Source organism: Lynx rufus, unplaced genomic scaffold (genome assembly GCF_022079265.1).
Source record: "Lynx rufus isolate CCGP_SWC_20201006 ecotype Redwood Valley unplaced genomic scaffold, mLynRuf1.p SCAF_2, whole genome shotgun sequence".
NCBI lineage: Eukaryota > Metazoa > Chordata > Mammalia > Carnivora > Felidae > Lynx > Lynx rufus.
The window spans coordinates 214,161,532-214,182,393 of record NW_025814834.1 but is presented as its reverse complement, the minus strand read 5'-3'; the positions used below and the strand labels follow the sequence as shown (position 1 = coordinate 214,182,393).

The following is a 20,862-nucleotide window of genomic DNA, read 5'->3' as shown; positions in this document are numbered from 1 at the left end:
AGAGTCAAAGGCCTGAAGCCTTTGATCCTGAATCCACCAAATCATAAACCTTTCCTGAAGTTCTCCTTTAAGCCCAGAGCCGAGACTTGGGGCCTAACATGGATTGGTTGGTGGAGCATGGTTTTCTCTTACTTACCAGGGTGATCATTGGCTGTCAGCCAAAATAGCGACCTATAAAGTATAAAAGAGTAAAAACAAACCGGAAAAAACCATATACACCTGAGTAAATGTTGTTTTTCAAAGTTACGTCCTAAGCTATCTACTTAGCTAAGCATCACTGAAGATATTACTGGAATTCTTCATCTGAGACTGCCTTTGGAACATGCTGAGCAGTCCACGATTCTGGATATTACTGTAGTCACAGGATGGCCTTCCTCGGTTTCACGTCTTTTCCGGCATCCGTTTCCCTCTTTGTTTTACTCTCCTTCTCTCGGCAGAGCTATGCCCCCATCCTTTGTTCTTTGGAGAGGCGGTGGGGCCAGGCTGGCAGGGAATCTCCTGGAGAGTCAGAGTCCCTAACAGGAAACCTGTTTCCGCATTGCTTGTTGGTAACGGGTGCAAGCGCCAACCAGGAAAGGCCAGGGGGTCATCCCAGCATTTGAGCAAAGTACCTGCGCCCCGGTGGGGAAAAGCTGTGTGACGGTTTGCTTGCTCTTCACAGGTGGGTCTCTTTGTGGACTTTTTCGTGCACCTCTTCAGCCAGCTCAAGTTCGGAGTGGTTCAGACCTGTATCCTTTTCCCGGTTCTTGGCATTCCCAGATGTCAGCAGTCTCTGACTTTGCTCTCTTACCTAAGAACAGTAGACAGGGTCTGTTGAAGAGCTTTTATTAGCCATTCAGCTTAAGTTTTTTAATGATCTTTGAAGGACACAGGAGGAAGAATTTGACAGAGACTCGTGTTCAGGTTGGTAAGACACAGATCCCACAAAGATGCCTGCTCTTCCCAATCATCTATAAATTCAGTGTGTTCCAGTCACAATTCCAGTAGAGTTTTCGAGGAACTGGAAAATTCTCTTCCTAAATTTGTTGGAAAGAGTAAAGGGCCAAAGGTGGTCGAGACAGTTTTGAACAAGCAGGGGGAACTTGTCCTACTCAACGTGAAGGCTTGCATAATTTAAGATATAGTAACTGAAACCATGTCATATTGGTGCAGGAATTCCCAGTTAGGCCAACGGAAGGTAACAGAAGCAGAAATTAGCTTGCACATGTAGAGAAGTATGGTGAATGACAGAGTTAATGTTGTAAGTCTGTGAGGAAGAGATAGATCATTTAACAAAAGATGCTGGGACACTGGTTATCCATCTGGAAAAATATAGATTCCTACTTTGCACTGTAAATTAATTCCAGATGGATTGAAGATGTAAATAAGCAAAACAAAACTTGAAGATACCACGTGATGTCAAGAGTAGGGAATAATTTCTTAAAACTCCAGGAGGCGCAGAGTGAAAGGGAAAAAGATGAATAAACTTGACCACAGCAAAGTAAGTTTGCTTTTCTTTCTTTTTTTAAAAAAATTTTTTAACGTTTATTTAGTTTGGAGAGACAGAGTGCAAGCAGGGGAGGCGCAGAGGGAGAGGGAGACACAGAATCCGAAGCAGGCTCCGAGCTCTGAGCTGTCAGCACAGAGCCCGCCACAGGGCTCAAACTCACAAACCGTGAGATCATGACCTGAGCCGAAGTCAGATGCTTAACCGACTGAGCCACCCAAGCACCCAAGTTTGTTTTTCATGCAAACAAAAAAACCTCAAACCACAACAATAAAACACCATAAACAAAATGGAAAACTAGTCCACAGCCTAGGAGAGGTGGTTCACCATACATTTAAGAGGCAAGTAATTCGTATCTGGAACACAGGAAGAGCTGTAACGCGGTAAGGAAAAAGTCTAATAGAAAAATGAGCAAAGGAGCAAACAGGCAATTCTCAGAAGAGGAAAATTGAATGGTCAGTAAATAAACCTGGGGAAAGGGTCCCCCTCACCACTAACCAGGGAAATGCCAGCCAAATAGACAGCAACTCCTGAATCCCTCTTTTTCCTGCGGACCTTGGACCTGGGACATGTACGTACCCGTTCATTACAGCTTTGTGATTGCAGAAAGGTGAAACCACACCAGGTGGGAGAATGGAAACATTCTACCACTACAATGGTACCATGGTACAATGCTTCCTATGGTGTGATTTTATGCAGAATTTACAATGAATGAACCAGCGCTGTATATATCAACATGACTAATTCTCAAAAACTTGATGTTGAAGAAGAGGAAATTGTAGAATGTGTATGAAGTGCAATCCCATTATTTTAGTTTTAGAAACATACACTACGATATGGCTACGTATAAAAACACAGAAAGACACACAATAATTTCAGGTTAGTGGTTTCTCTGAGGGGAGAGAGGGAGGGAAACAAAGGAATTTTTTTAATGGTATCTAATATTTTAATTAAAAAAATAACCTGGAGCAAATTCAGGATTTGTTAAAGGATGGGAGGGGGGAGGGTGTTTGTTACTTTTTATAAAGTGAAGTGTTGATGTGAAATGTTGGGGTCCGGGAGTGAATGGTCAAGAAAGATTCCTGCGACGTTTTCGGTGCAAAAAAAGGTGGTCTTATTAAAGCACAGGGACAGGAGCCATGGGCAGAAAGAGCTGCCCCAGGATTGTGAGGAGTGAGTGATTATATACTTTTAAGTTGAGAGGGGGTCAAGGATAGCGTTAAGTCTTTAAGGAATTTGGAAGCAAGGTTTCCAGGGCCTTGAGAGGCTAGCTGCTGTTAAGATAAGGTTGTTTACCATTGTCTAGTAAAATCTTTGTCGTGGAACCCTTCAGAGGTGTTATCAGTGGGCCGTATGTTTGAAGGATGATTGCTAACATAAACCTTGGGTTGGGAGTTGAGATAAAAGAAGTTTCCAAAGGGATTTTCATATGTTAAAGAAGACTGAGGATCCTGGAGGTCGAGCAAATGTCAAACTAAAGTTGCCCTTTGCCAGGAGCATTAAGGGTCAGACATTTGAGCTCCTGGAGGGCAGTCACTGTACCACCTCAAGTATTTGTCGATGGGCTGCAAGTTGTAAGGTTATTTGAGTTTTTCTACATTCCTTTTGCCTTTGTTCTCCCCATCACTATTTCATAATTTAAAAATGGCCCCTAATGTAGAAGACATCTCAGGCAGTTGCCTTTTTTTTAAGTTTATGTATGGAGAACAGGAAGATGCACAGGAAACAGCCACTATGTCTTAGAGGAAGGGACACCGCACCATTTCAGGTGATGGTGGGAACGCCCTTGACTGGCGGAGCATGTTTTCCTTAACCCTGGTTCTGTAGCGGTGGAGGAATGCAGCCAGAAAGGGTGCCTTGCCCTGTCCCTCCTCGAGCTCTTGGGTTTCAACTTGACCTTTGTCTTCCTAGCAAGCCTTCTCGTCCTGATTGAGGTGAGGTGGTGTGGGTGTTGCCTTTTTGCTAATGAAGTTTCGGATTCTTTCGTGTCCACTGCTGGAAATGCCGGGAAGCTGAATCAGACTTAGAAATGTAAGTTCCGGCAGAAAGTGGCCCCTCCTACACTTAAGAGTTGTTTCTGAAAGTAAAGGTTTCAGCCTCTGGTGAGATTACAGAGGAAAAGTCCAGATTAGGAGGGTGGTTCTCAACCGTGGCAGCACATTAGAGTCACCTGGGGGACTTTAAAAAATGACTTTAAACTAACTTTAAAAATGGCAGATACCCGGCTCAAATGAATGAGATCGGAGTCTCTGGAAGGCGAATGTCTGCATTGGCAGGTGCAAGTTTCCCAGGTGATGCTGACTCACCGGAACCTGTTAGGAATGCAGCTGTTTCGGTTTCCCCTCAGACCTGCTGAGTCAGAAACTCAGGGTGGGGCCCACCGGGTGATGCTGATGCGAATGAAGGGCAGCCCCACCCCACCCCCCACCTTGGTAGTGAGGCTGTTGCCAGTAAGCCATAGGACCAATGGATTTTGAGTTTACGGGTGTCCTTCTCTCCCCCATCAGCCAGTGGCAGCAGGTTCTGGAATACCCGAAATCAAATGCTACCTGAACGGTGTGAAGGTGCCCGGAATTGTCCGTCTCCGAACCCTGCTCTGCAAAGTCTTTGGAGTGCTGTTCAGTGTGGCTGGAGGTAAGGAAGCTCTTTCTGACTTTTATCCTTCCAAGTATTCAGGGGGTGAAGATAACAAGAAGCATCATGTACGTAAATTAAGTCGATCTGGATTTGAAGAGCCTGCCCTCAGACCCCTGCACTGTTTCTTGGTAAGTCATTGTTTTAAATGTAGACACATTAGGAAGTTACCAGAGATATGTGACAAACACATTTAGTTTTGGAGTAGTGTGACTATTTAGTTGGTCCATGGAGTTGGCTTTTAGCAAAGTCAGCAAGCTTTTTGTGTAAACAACCAGACAGTAAATATTTTAGGCTTTATGGGCCAAGAGGCAAAAGGGGAGATGTTATGTAGGTACTTAAACCTCTGTAACCATTTGAAATAGATCCATGTAGGGGCGCCTGGGTGGCGCAGTCAGTTAAGCGTCCGACTTCAGCCAGGTCACGATCTCGCGGTCCGTGAGTTCGAGCCCCGCGTCAGGCTCTGGGCTGATGGCTCAGAGCCTGGAGCCCGTTTCCGATTCTGTGTCTCCCTCTCTCTCTGCCCCTCCCCCGTTCATGCTCTGTCTCTCTCTGTCCCAAAAATAAATAAACGTTGAAATAGATCCATGTAAGGATGTAAAAACCAGGGGCACCTGGCTGGCTCAGTCGGTGGAGTGCATAACTCTTGACCTCGGGGTTGTGAGTTCGAGCCCCACGTTGGGTGTAGAGATTGCTTAAAAATAAAATCTTGGGGCGCCTGGGTGGCTCAGTCAGTTAAGCGGCCGACTTCGGCTCAGGTCATGATCTCGCGGTCCGTGAGTTTGAGCCCCACGTCGGGCTCTGTGCTGACAGCTCAGAGCCTGGAGCCTGTTTCAGATTCTGTGTCTCCCTCTCGCTGACCCTCCCCTGTTCATGCTCTGTCTCTCTCTGTCTCAAAAATAAATAAAACGCTAAAAAAAAATAAAAAAAATAAAAAAATAAAAAAATAAAATCTTTAAGGAAAAAAAAAAGAAGGTAAAAACCATTTTTATCTCCCAGGCTGTAGAAACAGACATTGAATCTATCTTGGCCCACAGACTATAGTTTTCTGACACCTCAATTTAAAGAGTATTTTCTCTTATTTGATGGGAATTTGACTCTCTTACAAAGTCATATAATCATCTCTGTTGTACGGCTGTCGAGAGAAAAGTCTACATAGCAAAGGTCTCCTAACCAAGTGGGGTGTCTGTGCTGACTGATGGTCTCCCCTTTTCCACCTGTTCCCAGGGCTCTTTGTGGGGAAGGAAGGCCCCATGATCCACAGTGGAGCAGTGGTGGGAGCTGGCCTGCCTCAGGTAAGAGTTGATGGGCTGGGACGATACATCCCTCACAGCAGGCCCCTGGGCAGGGGCACGTCTATGGTTGAGTTGATAACCAATTCGTCGGGAGCACCTAACGTGGCTTTGGAATCAGATGTCAGTTTGGGTTGAGGTGGAAACTGTCCTGTCATCCAGGAGAGTGGGTAACTGGTACCTCGAGGTTTTAACAAGGCCCTGCTGAGTGCCCGGAACAGCCATGGGACATTCTGTTCGAATGAAAGTCACCTAGTGCACCCATAGCCATCGCCGAGCGTCTGCACGTCCAGGGGCTTGATGGGTCATCTACATGCTGCCAAACCTGAAGAGGCTGGAGGCATTGACCGAGGCGGTCTCAGGCCCAGGTGTGTGCTGACCCCCTTTGGGGTAGCACAGGAAAGGTAGCAGCCGCTGTCTGCTGAGTGCCCTCTGGGCCAGACTCTCCATATACCGACTTCTTTCTTCTTTAAAGCCGCCTCAAGGGTTTGGTTGGCCTCAGTCATCCCCATTCGCATTTGAGGAAACTGAGCAGCCGGCTCGGGACGCCAGAGCTCCCGCTTCTCACGGTTTTTCTGGATTCCCCAGCTGCCAGTTGGAGAAGTCTGTGTTTCGTTGTAGACAACCCTCATGCTCTGAGGGAAGAGTCGCTGTGGCTATGGGTTGTCCAAGCCCATCTTCTGGTCTCTCTCTTGCTACTGCGTCATCTCCTTCACATCAAGTGCTCATCCTGGCCTCCCGGGAGTGAGTGGAGACGGGCGGGGTGGGGGGGGGGGGGAGGCCAGGTGAGGGCCAGGCAGCAGCAGCCTGAGAATTTGCTGGACACATTGGAGGATGGCTCTCCCGGCCCCTTTCTTACTGACCTCCCCTGAGCAGAGCCTACTTCGTCTTGTGCTGCAGCTTTCAGATCCTCCTTTTGCTCAGCAGTTTCCCCTTTTGCTTTGCTTTGTTTCTTTTTTTTTTTAAGATTTATTTATCTTGAGAGAACATGAGAACACGTGCACGCATATGTGTGTGTGCACGTGGGTGGGAGAGGGGCAGAGAGAGAATCCCGTGCTGTCAGCGCGGAGCACGTCGTAGAGCTCAATCCCATAACCCTGAGCCGAAATTGAAATCAATAGTCGGACGCTTAACTGAGCCACCCAGGCACCCCTCTTCTCTTCCTTCCTGACTTGTTGACTGTGCACTAAATGCGATTTCCAAAGATCCTAGAAATGTGGGGGCAGGAAAAGAAGTTCTTTCCAAAAATGATGCCTTCCCCCCACCGCCCCCCATGTTGTTCTTCTGGACTTCTCCTTCTTGTAACACATCTGGCTGGGTGTGCTCAAGCAAAGGGACTTTCCAGGGCCTCGGTCCCTGTGGGCCCCCCTCTGACTTTGTTTTCCCTTCCTCTAGTTTCAGAGCATCTCCTTACGGAAGATCCAGTTTAACTTTCCCTATTTCCGAAGTGACAGGTATGAAAACCCAACCCACTTCATTTCCTGCTGCTCAGACCCCTACAGTCACTGAAGCTGGCTTGTGGTCTGCCTGGCCAGGCAGGCTGCGTTTGGAACCCAACCATCAGAGAAGGGGGGGGGGGGGTCTTTGAGTGTTTCTGAGAATACGCACTAGGGCCATGCTGGCATCACGGCTTCTATTTTATCATGACCTAAGGCCTAGAACCATCTCAGGCAATGAAGAAGACAGCCCAGTATCGAATACATGACCAAGAAAGTCCATAGGCATATTGTCGAGAACGTGTTTTATGTTCCAAAATGTCGTACTTGGTCAGCTGCCTCTGTGGGTTGCAAGGTGCTCTTCCTGGTATTTTTTCACCCCATGGGATTTGTGTGTATTACTGACCTGCACGCCTTGCTGGGCCCTTGCAATCAGGGGCCCAGGTTCAGAGCTGTCCATCTTCTCGTATCAGGAGTCCCGCCGGTCACTGTTACCGCTCTTCTGCATGTAAACAGCGCTTTGACATTTTTCACTGATGCTGAGGCTTGCTAGAAGAAAGATCTGGTGAGAACGTGGCTCAGCAGTGACCGACAAAAGTCTGCACTCAGTCCGTGTTCAGAGCAGACTGACATCAGGGAGCCCCTCCGACTCAGGAGTGTGTTTGGCTCTTAGGTAAACCGTATTTGCTGCTCAGTCGGCCTCACCAGACACCTGCCCGTCATGAGCCCTGACTGTTTGCGCGTCACAAGACGTTGGTGGACCAGGAAGTAAAAACTGCCTTCTGCGGCGTGAGGACTCTTTTTTTTTTGGGTAAACCACCTGTCTGTCTTCTCTCCCCCAGAGACAAGCGGGACTTTGTATCAGCGGGGGCAGCTGCTGGAGTTGCTGCAGCTTTCGGGGCTCCCATCGGGGGGACCCTGTTCAGTCTGGAGGAGGGCTCATCCTTCTGGAACCAGGGGCTCACGTGGAAAGTGGTAAGGAGGACTTTGAGTGAAAACCTTTTCCTAAACCTAAAACCGCTCCCACCCCCGAATTGAACTAGACATCTCTTACTTGGTGTGTTTACCTGTCATTTGGTTGAGACCAGGACGGGTGACTGTATCAGAAAGTCCTTTGCTCTAGCCCTGTAACCTCCAAACTTTGGACTTTTCTGTACTTTTCCTGTTAATGCCCCCATCCTCAAATCAAACTGCCCTTGTCCTCTGTTGATGAGCCGTCTGGTGTGACAATGGGAGACCGGCTGAGGTCAGAGGCAGGCAGTGGCAGAGCTTGGACTTGAACCCTATTAGCGTCCTACCTCAGACTACTGTGTTCCTCCTCTCGTATTTGCTGTTCCTTTTAGGGCACAATATCCAGTCCATAATAGGCGCTAAATAAACGGACTCTCCCAATAGGCTGTTGAACGCATACTTCTTACGGCCTGATTTCACATTTTCTCACACTTGAGGTGTGCCCACGGCGGGTTTCTATGCAGGGCAGTAGGTTTCCTGAGGCCGCGTCCAGCAGAAAGTAGGACTTGTCACTACTGAATGTTCTCGTGCATCCCCTTTTCTCCTAGCTCTTTTGTTCCATGTCCGCCACCTTCACCCTCAACTTCTTTCGTTCTGGGATTCAGTTTGGGAGTTGGGGTTCCTTCCAGCTCCCTGGATTGCTGAACTTTGGCGAGTTTAAGGTAGGTTTTATCCTTTCTTCCATAGTTGTTGGTTTTTGTTTTTGTTTTTGTTTTTACTTGACCTATGAAAATCGCTCTTAAGTACCAGAGAGAAGTGGTCAGAAGGGCAGGTATGGCTTCCGGTGGGGCATCTCTGCCCCGTTAGTCTCGTGTGTGTGCTCAGTGCTTGGCGTGGGTGGGCTTCCAGCACCGCATTGGCTCTTGTAGAAAGAAAGCAGCCTCGCCTCTTCTTTCTTCTCTGCTTCTATCCCTCCCTGTTCTCACGGGCACTATGGTTTTTCTCTCTCCCTCCCTTGCCCCTTCTCTCAGTGCTCTGACTCTGATAAAAAATGTCATCTCTGGACAGCTATGGATTTGGGTTTCTTCGTCGTGATGGGGGTCATTGGGGGCCTCCTGGGAGCCACATTCAACTGTCTGAACAAGAGGCTTGCAAAGTACCGTATGCGAAACGTGCACCCGAAACCTAAGCTCGTCAGGTACCTGTGCAGTCGCCTCCCCAGCCTGCCGTGGCTCCCTGAGCTTCCTGTGGACCGGGCCACCTCTCCCTAGGAGGGCGAGCGTGTGAACTGACCCTCCTTCCCGTGCCAGCTTTGATTTCATGTCTCAGACGGAAAACACAGACGGGGTCGTAGATCTCCTCTATTTGTCAGACAGGCCAAAAGGCTGAGTCTGAGCTTAACTTACATCAGAGTTGCTGGTTGAGTCCCAGCCGTTAGGACATGTGACAGAGTCAGAAGGCTCTCACCCCGGGACCTAAAATGGAGGGCCATTTTGTTCCTCTGAGAGAGATGATGTGGATGTAGCAGCCCGTGTTACTGGCTACCCACTGTTTACATACGCCTTGCTGGGATGCAGTGAGTCACTGACAAATTCTGCACAGATGCTGACTGACTAGAGGCTGCCGGGCGTGCTCTTTGGGGAAGTGAAGGTTGGGGGTAGACAGGGTTGTGGCTTTTTAGTTCCCAGGACTGGGGTGTCTTTTTATCTTGTAATAACAGCTGTGCTTTGCTTCCTAGAGTCTTAGAGAGCCTCTTGGTGTCCTTGGTAACCACTGTGGTGGTGTTCATGGCCTCGATGGTGTTAGGAGAATGCCGACAGATGTCTTCTTCGAGTCAAATCGGTAATGACTCATTCCAGCTCCAGGTAACCCCTGTGCACCTGCTACCTTTGTCCTCTACCCACAAAAAAAAAAAAAAAAAAAAAGAAGAAGAATCCAGAAATGTATGACCTGCCTCTGCTTAGGGCTAGTAGATACGTTGGGTTCATTGCTCTGCGCCTGTGTCAGATTGCTAAGAGATCGAGGAATCTGTAATAGCCTTTCTACTGAAGCAAGAATGTGCACGCTCTGTCCTTTTCACTTTGGTGAAGAGTCATGGACATCCTAGAAGGGAAGTCTTCTCTCTCTCCAGCCCCCCGGCCCCCCTTTCTGTTGATCGGGAAGCTTAGGAAGCTGATCATCCCTTCTTCATCAAGCTCCAGTTTCCTCTTCTAACTCTTCACCCCTGAAAGGTGCCCACCAGCCTCACCATGATTGTGAGAATCACCCCTAAGATGGGGAGAAAGGAATGTCTGTTTTGGGGTGATCAGTCTTCTGGCTCTCCTGGCATCTTCTGGTTCTTACTGGGTTTAGGTCATTTACTGGCATATGTTCTTTTTCCGTCTCTCTTTCTCTTTTTAGGAGTATTTAGTATTTTCTAGAACCTTTCCCTGAAAGAGCAGGGTCATTGAGGGAAGCATTAGAGCTTTGTCCCGCAAGTTTTTGGTCCAACCTGTTGGGTTTAGAGAGCCGCATCTGGTCAGCCAGATGCAAGGTTCTGGCCTCTAGGTTAGGGGCTCAGGAGTGTTCACTAAGTCCCCTGTCCTCTTGTTGCCCCTGAGTAGCCGCTAAGCTCCCTCAAGGCCTCGGTAGGGACGTTGTCTTGGATGACTGTCCTTTTGGTGTCCCCAGGAGCATCCATGAATAGCACGTGTTAGATCAGGTGTCAGCAAACTATGGCCCACGGGCCAGAGCTGGCCTTTGGCAACTGCTTGTTTTTGTGTAGCCCCCGAGCCAAGAACAGTGTTTGCATTTTTAAAGGCCGTTAAGGAAAAGAAGAATGTGCAACAGAGGCTGTCTGTGGCCCGCAAAGCCTAAAAGATTTATTGTGTGGCTCATTATAGAAAAAGTTTGCCAGCCACTATCGCTAGTCAGTCCTGAGGCGATCTCGTCACCAGCCCGGCATTTTCCAAATATGTTTTGTGGAATGTTGACATATGTGATTCGGGAACAGACAGAAAAGAATTCTGCAGTCTGACAGGGTAACCAGAATTAAACAGGTTGCTCTAATACGGGACTTCCTAGGGCCTTTAAGATTCCAGGAAGTGTGACAGACGTTTGGAACGTTTATTGGGTGCCAGGGATTCCACTAAGCACTTCACGTGCAGGACTCCATCGAATCCTTACCACTGCCGTGTTGGCACCCCATTTTACAGGTGGGAAGACAGACAAAGTGAGGTCTTGACCGTGATCTCTCAGTAGCATATAACATGAGGTCAGCATTATTCCCATTGCATAGGTGAGGCAGCTGAAGCTTCACAGAATGAAATGCCTCTCCCACGGGGCTGGCGAGGGGCTGGGTTAGAGGCCAGTCCTTCTGCATATGGAGCCTGTGCTCTGCCTTCAGCAGGTTCCCTGATCTCCAACAAGTGCTGTGCTGCATCTCGGTGCACTCGACCGCAGGACTCTTCCCTGGCAGCCCTCGGGACTGGGGTTCCTCTAGACATAGTCTGGGAAACACTACACCTGTTGGTCATTCTGCGGTCACACACACATTTCTCCCTTGGCAGCTCCTCCCTGCCAGGTTCCTCCAGCAAGGGGCACCGACCTGCTTCCTGCGGCAGCCCTCATCCAGCTGTATCGCCCAGGCAGGCTCACCTGGCAGGACTTTGCAAACCCATCACCTCACAGGAGGGCATCTCTAGAATGTCCTCAATAGAACTGAATCCAGGCAAGATCCATTCCTCGTGATGAACTTTGTAGTAACAGTGTATCCGTACACACAGTGTTAAGTACCCGACCTGTACCGTTGTGCACCAGAAGCTAAAACACAGGGACTGTCCTACCCCAAATGCCCTTGTCCTCCGATGAGTCAGGCCGCTACCAGGATGTCCTCTTCCCACACAAAATGGCGGAGAGAACAAGAGGTCTGAATCGTGGAGAAATCACCTCTTTTCCCTGTTGGGGTTTTGTTCAGCCAGACGGGCCTGGGAGGGAGAGACAGCCAGGAGCAGAGCATCTCCTCCAGGCCTCGTGTGGAACTGGCTTTTCTCCTGCAGAAAATGCAGGGGGGAGGCTTTTTCCATTTGGACCCGAAGTCGGGGCATTGGGTCAGGCAGGAACCTGGCCTGTCCTCCACCATCACCTGTCACCTCCCAGCAACTCATCTGTCACCCACCTCCTCTTCCCACAGCCCACGGCACTCTGGGGTCAGGTTTCTGGCAGTGTCACCTACTAAATTAGCACCAGGAGAGGAAGCAGGGGCAGATCCATGGCGAATTTCATTGTAGTAACTCAGGAGCCCTCCTCCCGATGCTTGCGTCCTCAAAACATAAGGAATACAGTATTACGGTTGGCTGCTCGTGGCTAGAGATCTGTTTTTGCCACAGGTTTAATTTCTGGGTAAAACTTGCGAGCCAGACTTTCTCAGCCTGAGCAGAGACATCCCGCTTGAAGACTCTGAGTGCCCTGGTCCGGTGTATTGACCCTTTAGTGACCTTGTGCCTACTTTTTGATTCCTGTGTCTCAGGTCACATCAGAAGATGTCAATTCAAGTATCAAGACCTTTTTTTGTCCCAACGAGACCTACAATGACATGGCCACACTCTTCTTCAATCCCCAGGAGTCTGCCATCCTTCAGCTTTTCCACCAGGACGGTGAGAATCCGTGAGCCTGCCATCCTCGGGCGATCGGTCTTTTCTGCAGGGAACAAATTACCATTTCTCTGCCACTTCTGTTGGCCCACGGACACAGCCACACTTGCCCTCAGATCTGAGCAATGGGACTTTTCTTTTGTAATACCACCCCAGACCAGGCCAGAGTTTCTGCCTCCAGTGTCGGAGGTGGACCAGTGGGGTACGGAAGGATCTGGAAGGAGCCAGGGCAGCCCGGTGGGCCTTGGTGGCATCCGGTGGTGGGACTCAGGGTGGCCCTTGCCTTGCAGGCACTTTCAGCCCTGTCACCCTGGCCTTGTTCTTCGCCCTCTATTTCCTGCTCGCGTGTTGGACCTATGGCACTTCTGTTCCTAGTGGCCTGTTTGTGCCTTCCCTGCTGTGTGGAGCCGCTTTTGGGCGTTTAGTTGCCAATGTCCTCAAAAGGTACCGTGTGTGTGCCTGAGCACGCCCGTGTGTACGTGCTCGCGGGTGTGGAAACCTTGAGATCCTCAGCCAGGGTCTCGGTTTCCTTCGTCCCCAGCTACATCGGCTTGGGCCATATCTATTCGGGGACCTTCGCCCTGATTGGTGCCGCAGCCTTCCTGGGTGGGGTCGTGCGCATGACCATCAGTCTGACGGTCATCCTGATTGAGTCTACCAACGAGATCACTTATGGGCTCCCCATTATGATCACTCTGATGGTGAGTGCTCCCCTTCCCGGCCTCTCTCAGGTGCGCGGCCAAGATTCCCCACACCCCCCCCCCCACCCCCCACAGCAGCTTCTTTTCAAGTCTTTGTTTCCTGTTTCAGGTGGCCAAATGGACGGGAGACTTTTTCAACAAGGGCATTTATGACATCCACGTGGGCTTGCGAGGCGTACCACTTTTGGAGTGGGAGACAGATGTGGAAATGGACAAGTGAGGCCACGCCTTGTCTTCGTGTGCTTGTTTCAGAATTTATAAATTCTGGGGCCCAAGGGATGTTTGTATCGGGGTGGGAGGTGGTAATTAAGGTTCTGCGGTTGGACTGCAGAAAGCATGTAGGTGTGGCGGGGACCCGGGGGTGGAGGACAGAGGGGCCTGGTGGGGGCAGAGGTGGGCAGGCTGCTTCCTGGTGGTCTTTGGCTCCTGTGGGATTCCGGTTAAACGCGAAGGGGGGTCTCTCGATGAGGCCTGTGTCATGACAACGTTTAAGGGTCTGTCGAGCCCTGTTGAGTGCGAACCAGCCTGCGTCCCACGTGCCTAATGAGTGTCATGCTATCAGCAGTGCTTATTCTGGGCATAATCACCAAATTCTCCATCAGCCCACAAATGGTTTGGGCCGCCTGTGTCTGGGTATCCCACCCGGCCCCGAGAGTCCCACAGAGGGATCAGCAGACTTTCTGCAAAGGGGCAGATAGCATTTTCAGCCTCGCGGGCCACGTGGTCTCTGTTAACGTATTCAGCTCGGCCACTGCAGTGCAGACGCAGGCACAGATGATACGTAAGTGAGCGGGAGAGGCCAGATTTGATCTGTAACCTGCAGTTGCCACCCCGGTGTAAAAGGACACCCCGCGCTTTTTTTTCTTTTAATTCCAATAGTACGATTAGCAGTTCAGTGGTAACACGAGCAGCGTGCCATGGAGGGCTGAGGAGGGAATGGCCGATCACCCGGACAAGTGGATGGGGTCTGTGGGGAGGGGACATTTTGTGTGGAGCTGAGGGGTGAGGAAAGGCCCGCCGGTTTGGCAGAGCAGGGAAGGGCGTTCCAGGCACGGGGAAGGGCATTTGCAAAGGATAGAAATCCAGAGGAGCTGCCAGAGAGAGAGGGAGACACAGAATCCGAAACAGGCTCCAGGCTCCGAGCTGTCAGCACCGAGCCCGACGCGGGGCTCGAACTCACGGCCCGTGAGATCATGACCTGAGCCGAAGTCGGGCGCTTAACCGACCGAGCCAGCCAGGCGCCCCAAGAGGAGCTGCCAGAGATGGTTCGGAAGAGGGACCCCCACGGTCCAGGAGTGCAGGAGCGCCGGGACTCGCTCCCGAGTGCTGTGGGCTCTCTGCTGAGGCTGGACGGCTTTGCTCCCTCCTCTAGACTGAGAGCCAGTGACATCATGGAGCCCAACCTGACCTACGTCTACCCGCACACCCGCATCCAGTCTCTGGTTAGCATCCTGCGCACCACGGTCCACCACGCCTTCCCGGTGGTCACGGAGAACCGGGGCAACGAGAAGGAGTTCATGAAGGGCAACCAGCTCATCAGTAACAACATCAAATTCAAGGTACAGCAGCCCGAGGGGAGCGGTGGGCGACAACCAGGCAGTTTCTTGACACACACCCTCATCTCGTGCCTGCCAGCCCGTAGGTGGGGTACCCGGGTTGGCTCTTGGCGGGGAGAATCAGCCAATCAGCCTCTTCGTTACGTGCGGCGAGCGAGTGAGTGTAGACACGATAGCAAGTGTGGACTTCGTTAGGCCATTGGGACATGTGTCCGTTCTCATTCCAGCAATCCGTGTAGGCGGATCTTTTGTGTTAATTGACATGATTTATGGCGTATAGTGGTAGCAGGGGGCTCTCTAGAGTTGTCAGTGACAGAGATGGACTTGGGCCTACTTAAAGACAGAAAAAGAAACAAGCCGGAGGCTGCAGGACTGACAGGAGAGCTGGAGAGTGGGGAGCAGCACGCCGAGTGTGCAGGCGGCTGGCAGACGCCCCGGAGGGGACGCCAGCCGCTGCTCCTGATTTGAAATCCAGGCAGTGGGAGAGTCCCGCTGCCTCACGGAGGCCTTGTGCCCACCCCTTGGCTCTGGGGGCCAGGCCCACATACGTCGACGGTCCCCCCACGACGTGATGTAGGAGAGGGGCTCTCCCTTGGAGAGTTGAGGAGGGGCTGCTCCCAAACCGAAGGGGTGGGGAAGTTGGGCCGGTAGAAAACCGCAAGATCCCAACCCCGAGGCTCAGAGGGGTTCCTTTCAATCCCAAGCCCCCTGAGCCACCGTGAAGATTTCTTGCAGTTCCTCTGTCGGCTTATGCTTTTGACCCCACCGTCCCCCAAATCCCCAAGCTACGAAGATGCCACGTTTGTGTGCCCGTGCCCGGCAGTCGCTGGCCGCCCCCGCTAGAAACCTGTCCCCTCCCCTCCTGCCCACGCACAGAAGTCCAGCATCGTCACCCGGGCCGGCGAACAGCGCAGGCGGAGCCAGTCCATGAAGTCGTACCCGTCGAGCGAGCTGCGGAACGTGTGTGACGAGCACGTCCCCGAGGAGCCGGCCGAGAAGGAGGACCTTTTGCAGCAGATGCTGGAGCGGAGGTGAGCGCGCGGGCTCCGGAAGAGCCGGCGCTCCGCTGTTAGCTCCCCAGCTTCCTGGGGATTTGGGGAGCTGGTTGGGGACGTGGGGGAGAAGCAAGAAGCAGTCCTGCTGAGGGTGTGCTAGGCAGCGTCTGGTTTTTATGTAACAGATACACTCCCTACCCCAACCTATACCCTGACCAGTCCCCGAGCGAAGACTGGACCATGGAGGAGCGCTTCCGCCCTCTGACCTTCCACGGCCTGATCCTGCGGTCACAACTGGTCACCCTGCTCGTCCGAGGAGTTTGTTACTCTGAAAGTCAATCAGTGAGTGTCTCTGGTCTGCACTGGGATTCTCGAAGGCACGGGGTGGCGGGAGGACAGTCTCTGTGCCTCCGCTGGGGAGGCCAGGTGCCAGCGGGCTGCTGTGAAGGGTGCGTGCGGCCCCGCGGCTCCCTCTGCCGCGGTCCGTGCCTCTCAGGTGACCCTGAGCCGCAGGGGACTCTCCCAGTCGCCTTCCCCTTAGTCTGTGTGCTGGCTGTCAAGTGTCCTTCTAGCCTGCAGACTTTTAACATAGTTTCTACGCTTTGATTTCTGATTCAGGCGAACTTTGTACGTACGTTACCAAAAAATACTGTTTTTCCCATTAATTTCCTTTTTTCCTTTCCTTTGGTGTTCACGGAGAAAAGCAGGGGTAGGAGGGGGTGTCTTGTTCAAAGTGGTCCCTGTGGCGACCTGAAGACCCTGAAGGTTGCCCAGAGGCCCGGTTTCCAAACTGACACTCCCGGTTCGGCTCTTGCCCACAGAGGCCAGCCTGAGGTCACTCGTGGTCCTGGTGGCCTGTGGAAGAGAGCCAGCGTGGGGCAGGACAAAAGGGGCCACGGGGAGAGCGGTCTGTGGTGAGGACAGCCTGGCTGGATGAGGGTGGAGGTGGCATGTGGGGCACAGGAGGGGTGAGGTGGGCTGGGTGAGCAGAAACCAGCCGGGGCAGGTGCCGCCCGGCAGGCGGCGGGTGGAGGACGCTGTGTGCAGAGAGAGCGGGGTCCCGGGGAGAGAGATCAGGACAGAGCAGTGACTGGCGCTTGCAGCCACTGGGCCCAGCCTGAGTGCCAGTGGTGGTGGCCCAGGAGCCCAGGGAGGGCGGAGGGAAAATCTAAAATGCTCAGAATGCAGGGATGGTAACAGAGCTGCCGTGTCCAGTTGCCGCAAACTGGGTGGCTGCAAACCACAGAAATCTATTCTTTTCATGATTCTCAAGGCCGGAGTACAAAGTCCACACGCCAGCGGGCCTTGCTCTCTGGAGAGGCTCCGGGGGAGGGGCGTTCCTTGCCTTCCAGTCCGTGCTGGCTGCCGGCCATCCTTGGCACGGCGTGGCTGTGGATGTGTCACTCGAGTCTCTGCCTCCGTTGTCACGTGGGCTTTTCCCTCCGCATCCTCTCCTCTGTTTCGAGGGACAGCCGTCATTGGATCTAGGGCCCACCCTAATCCAGTATGACCTCACCTTAACTTGCTCACATCCGCCAAGACCTGTTTCCGATACGGCCTCATTCCCAGGCAGCAGGAGTTAGGACTCAGATCTTTTGAAGGATACAAGTCAACCCACGACAGCTATTGGCTAGCTCTTCTCTCATTTAGACTCCAGAATAAGCCACGTCCATCTTACAGATGAAGAGAAGCAGGTTCCGAGAGATCAGGAGACTCTGCGAGGGTGGCGGGCTGGCGGGGAGCCGGCTGGAGATGGCGGCGGCTCTCTGCCGAGCGCTCTGTTCTGCGCTCCTTGCGCCGGGTGGGGCCGTGGCTGGGGGGACATGGACTCAAAGGGGGAGGGGCCCTAGACGTGACCCTGACAGTCGCTGTGCCCGAGCAAGGACAGTGTCTTGGTCGGGATTGCAGAGCGCCAGCCAGCCTCGCCTTTCGTACGCCGAGATGGCTGAGGATTACCCGCGGTACCCGGACATCCACGACCTGGACCTGACGCTGCTGAACCCACGCATGATTGTGGTGAGCGGGGCTGTCCCTTTGGGCGGGGACCCCAGAGAGGAGGCCAGCAGCCCGTCCCACGCGGAGCTGGTCGGTGCCGTTCGCGCCTCATCCTGGTTAGGGCGGCGGTGGCCGCCGGTGACTTGTGTTGTCCCCTCTGCAGGACGTCACCCCGTACATGAACCCTTCGCCCTTCACCGTTTCACCTAACACCCACGTCTCTCAAGTTTTCAACCTGTTCAGAACGATGGGCCTGCGGCACTTGCCCGTGGTGAATGCCGTGGGGGAGGTGAGTCTGACTTCCGGTCTGCCCACAGCCGTGCCTCTTCTGGAGAGGACCCCGTGACCTCAGCGCCCCTCCCAGCCAGCAGGGTTCCTGGGGCCAGAACCTCCTCCGCAGCCCTCGGAGGACCTTTGCCTCCTGCGTGTTGCTGACGCGCACACTCCGCTCGGCCAGCAGGTGTCGCCAGCGTCACGGCAGCCTTAGCACAGTCCAGTTTCGGGTTTCCAGGTTTTCGTCACCCTCCGTGGGGGCCTGTACTTCCTGGAGGAGGGGCTCTGCTCTCCACCTGGGATGAGCATTTATAACATTAAATGAGAGAATGTCAAGCAAAACACTTGAACGATTTTGAAAGATACAGCCAGGTACAACTAGTAATCATTGCTGCAGACTTTTCCTTTTTTTCTTCTTAGAACTCCATGTTTTTCCCTCATTACGCAGGTGTTGTTTGGTTGTTAAAAAGACGTGTATAAGAAAATGTAGAGAAGCAGAATATAAACAAAAAGAAATACCAAAGCGTTATTTCTAAGAGGTAGCCACGCTGTCTAGCCAAGGTAGATCCTTTGTCGTTCTTCTCCGCATCTAGGAGTAGAGATTTTATGTATCAAGTTTTAATGAGAATGTTATCACTGTTTATACTGTTTAACACCCTAATGCTTTGTTTAATCTAGAGGAAATGACTTTCGGTGGCAGAAAACTTCGTTGGCCTACAGTACAGACATATTTTTTTTTTTAATTTTTTTTTTTAACGTTTATTTATTTTTGAGACAGAGAGAGACAAAGCATGAACGGGGGAGGGTCAGAGAGAGGGAGACACAGAATCTGAAACAGGCTCCAGGCTCTGAGCTGTCAGCACAGAGCCCGACGCGGGGCTCGAACTCACGGACCGCGAGATCGTGACCTGAGCCGAAGTCGGATGCTTAACCGACTGAGCCACCCAGGCGCCCCTAGTACAGACATATTTTTAAGTTTGTTTATGTTTATTTTGAGAGAGAGAGAGGGAGGAAACACGTGGGGGAGGGGCGGAGGGGGAATCCTAAGCAGGCCCCCAGCTGTCAGCACAGAGCCCGATGCAGGTCTCAAACTCACGAACCACGAGATCATGACTTGAGCAGAAATCAGGAGTCGGGTGCTGAATCGACTGAGCCACCCGGGCGCCCCCCCCCCCCCCCCCCCCCGGCTTATGGTATTTTAGTTGGCCGGATAGCATTCCACTGGCCGGCTGTCGGCCACTTACCCAACGGTCCTCTGTTGGGGGATATTTTGTTAAATGTCACTCTAGGGTTCACCCTCCTGAGACTTTGGATCTGTGCTGCCAAGTGGCCCCCCACCCCCGGGGAATGAAACCTCTCTAAATAGAAGCATCCTATGGCAGACGCTGGCACCCCATAGCCTGCTCTTCGTGGGTGTAGTTGTGGGGGATCAGATCGTGTTCCCTGAAACACAAGTGCCGTGAGGGTCCCGACACGTTTCGCGGTGCGGAGTACCCACGTGAGTGACAGATGTGTGTTGCCGCCTCGGTCACAAAAACCTGTTTCTCTGGATGCATCCTCTGCTGTACTTCTGTCCCTGTTCCGCACGCGGGCAGTTCTGAGTCTCTGCACACCGGCTCGGCGTCCCACGGCGTAGCTCGTTTCTGACACCATGTACCTGGAGGTAGCACGTGACCGCACGTGTTACGGGCTCAGCCCTACCAACCCCTCCCCCCACTTCGGATGTCAGTCAAAAGTCCAGTTGTCATCTGTGTTTCTGGCTAGGTGGCTATAGATCGGAGGTTCCCGTGATCCTCTGCTCCTAGAACTCGAGAAAGCAGTTTACTTACCAGATTACTAGTTTACTATAGAAGACTGTGATTCGGGAACAGCCAGATGGGAAGAGACGACGCATAGGACAGGTATGTGGCGAGGGGCCCCACGCGTCCACACTCTGCAGCACGCTGCCCTCCCAGCACAGAAGCTCTCCACACGCTGTAGTTCAGGAATCTTCTTGGAGGCTCTATTACGTAGGCATGATTGATCACATCATGGGTCACTGGTGATTGATTCAACCTCCAGGCCCCACCCCCCGAGATAGGGGGTGGGGCTAGAAGATCCAATCCTGTAGGCACATGGTTGGCCCCCCCTGGCAACTAGCCTGTGTCCTCGGGAGCTTCTTAAAAGTCATGTTATTCACGTAAACTCAGGTATGGTTGAAAGGAGCTTGCTATGAATGATAAAAGACACCTTCTCACTCTCATCACTTCATTCCACGAATTTCAAGAGCTTGTGGCGGGGACTAGGACGAAGACCTGTTATGAATTTCCTATTATAAGTCCCATTATAAATCACAGGATCACAATGACTCAGGTGATGCCGAGAGACCATATTTATGAGCTGTAGCGGGGTCTGGGCCTCTCGGAAGCCTGCATTGAGCTATGCCTTTTGGACATGTGTGTGAGGCAGGCTCTAGGGGTGGTGGGAACTGAGAAGGTTAGGGAGCATGTGCCTTGCTCCAAAAGACATTCAAATTCAGGGGCGCCTGGGTGGCTCAGTCAGTTAAGTGTTTGACTCTTGATTTCAGCTCAGGTCATGATCTCAGAGATCTTGAGTTCGAGCCCCACATCGGGCTCTGTGCTAACAGCTCGGAGCCTGCTTGGGATTCTCTCCCTTTTTCTCCCTCTGGCCCTCTCCTGCTCGTGCACACACTCTTGTGCTCGCTTGCTCTCTCTCTCTCAATCTCTCTCTGTCTCAAATAAACATTTTTTTTAAGACATTCAAATTCAGATTTTAGCTGGCCCGACTAAAACTCCTCTTGGGGGTGAATTTGTCCCATTGGCCTCCAGTTTACAAGCCCTGGTTACGTTGATCTCTTTCTCATCTGGAAACTGGGTAACCTTGAAGTGCACAGCGTGACCGGGTTGTCCCCG

General features: G+C 52.0%; 1 protein-coding gene across 4 annotated transcripts in view; it reads left to right on the top strand.

Moving 5' to 3' along the window:
• The window catches only part of CLCN6 (chloride voltage-gated channel 6), a 33,268-nt gene that overhangs the window by 9,337 nt on the left and 3,069 nt on the right, over positions 1-20,862 (top strand). The window contains exons 5-23 of one of the 4 annotated variants that reach the window (XR_006962661.1): positions 662-728; positions 3,314-3,420; positions 3,994-4,120; positions 5,348-5,415; positions 6,808-6,866; positions 7,691-7,823; positions 8,408-8,521; positions 8,831-8,997; positions 9,538-9,664; positions 12,307-12,433; positions 12,721-12,874; positions 12,972-13,131; positions 13,241-13,347; positions 14,504-14,690; positions 15,564-15,718; positions 15,868-16,024; positions 17,591-17,698; positions 17,841-17,966; positions 19,715-19,851. Coding sequence is in view for 3 of the 4 variants with exons in the window: in XM_047083067.1 (XP_046939023.1) it covers positions 662-728; positions 3,314-3,420; positions 3,994-4,120; positions 5,348-5,415; positions 6,808-6,866; positions 7,691-7,823; positions 8,408-8,521; positions 8,831-8,997; positions 9,538-9,664; positions 12,307-12,433; positions 12,721-12,874; positions 12,972-13,131; positions 13,241-13,347; positions 14,504-14,690; positions 15,564-15,718; positions 15,868-16,024; positions 17,591-17,698; positions 17,841-17,966; positions 19,715-19,741 (2,277 nt within the window). In the remaining variant the exon portion in view is untranslated. Of the gene's footprint in view, positions 1-661; positions 729-3,313; positions 3,421-3,993; positions 4,121-5,347; positions 5,416-6,807; positions 6,867-7,690; positions 7,824-8,407; positions 8,522-8,830; positions 8,998-9,537; positions 9,665-12,306; positions 12,434-12,720; positions 12,875-12,971; positions 13,132-13,240; positions 13,348-14,503; positions 14,691-15,563; positions 15,719-15,867; positions 16,029-17,590; positions 17,699-17,840; positions 17,967-19,714; positions 20,486-20,862 lie in introns of those variants that run through there. The other 3 variants (XM_047083067.1, XM_047083066.1, XM_047083068.1) reach the window with 3 other exon arrangements.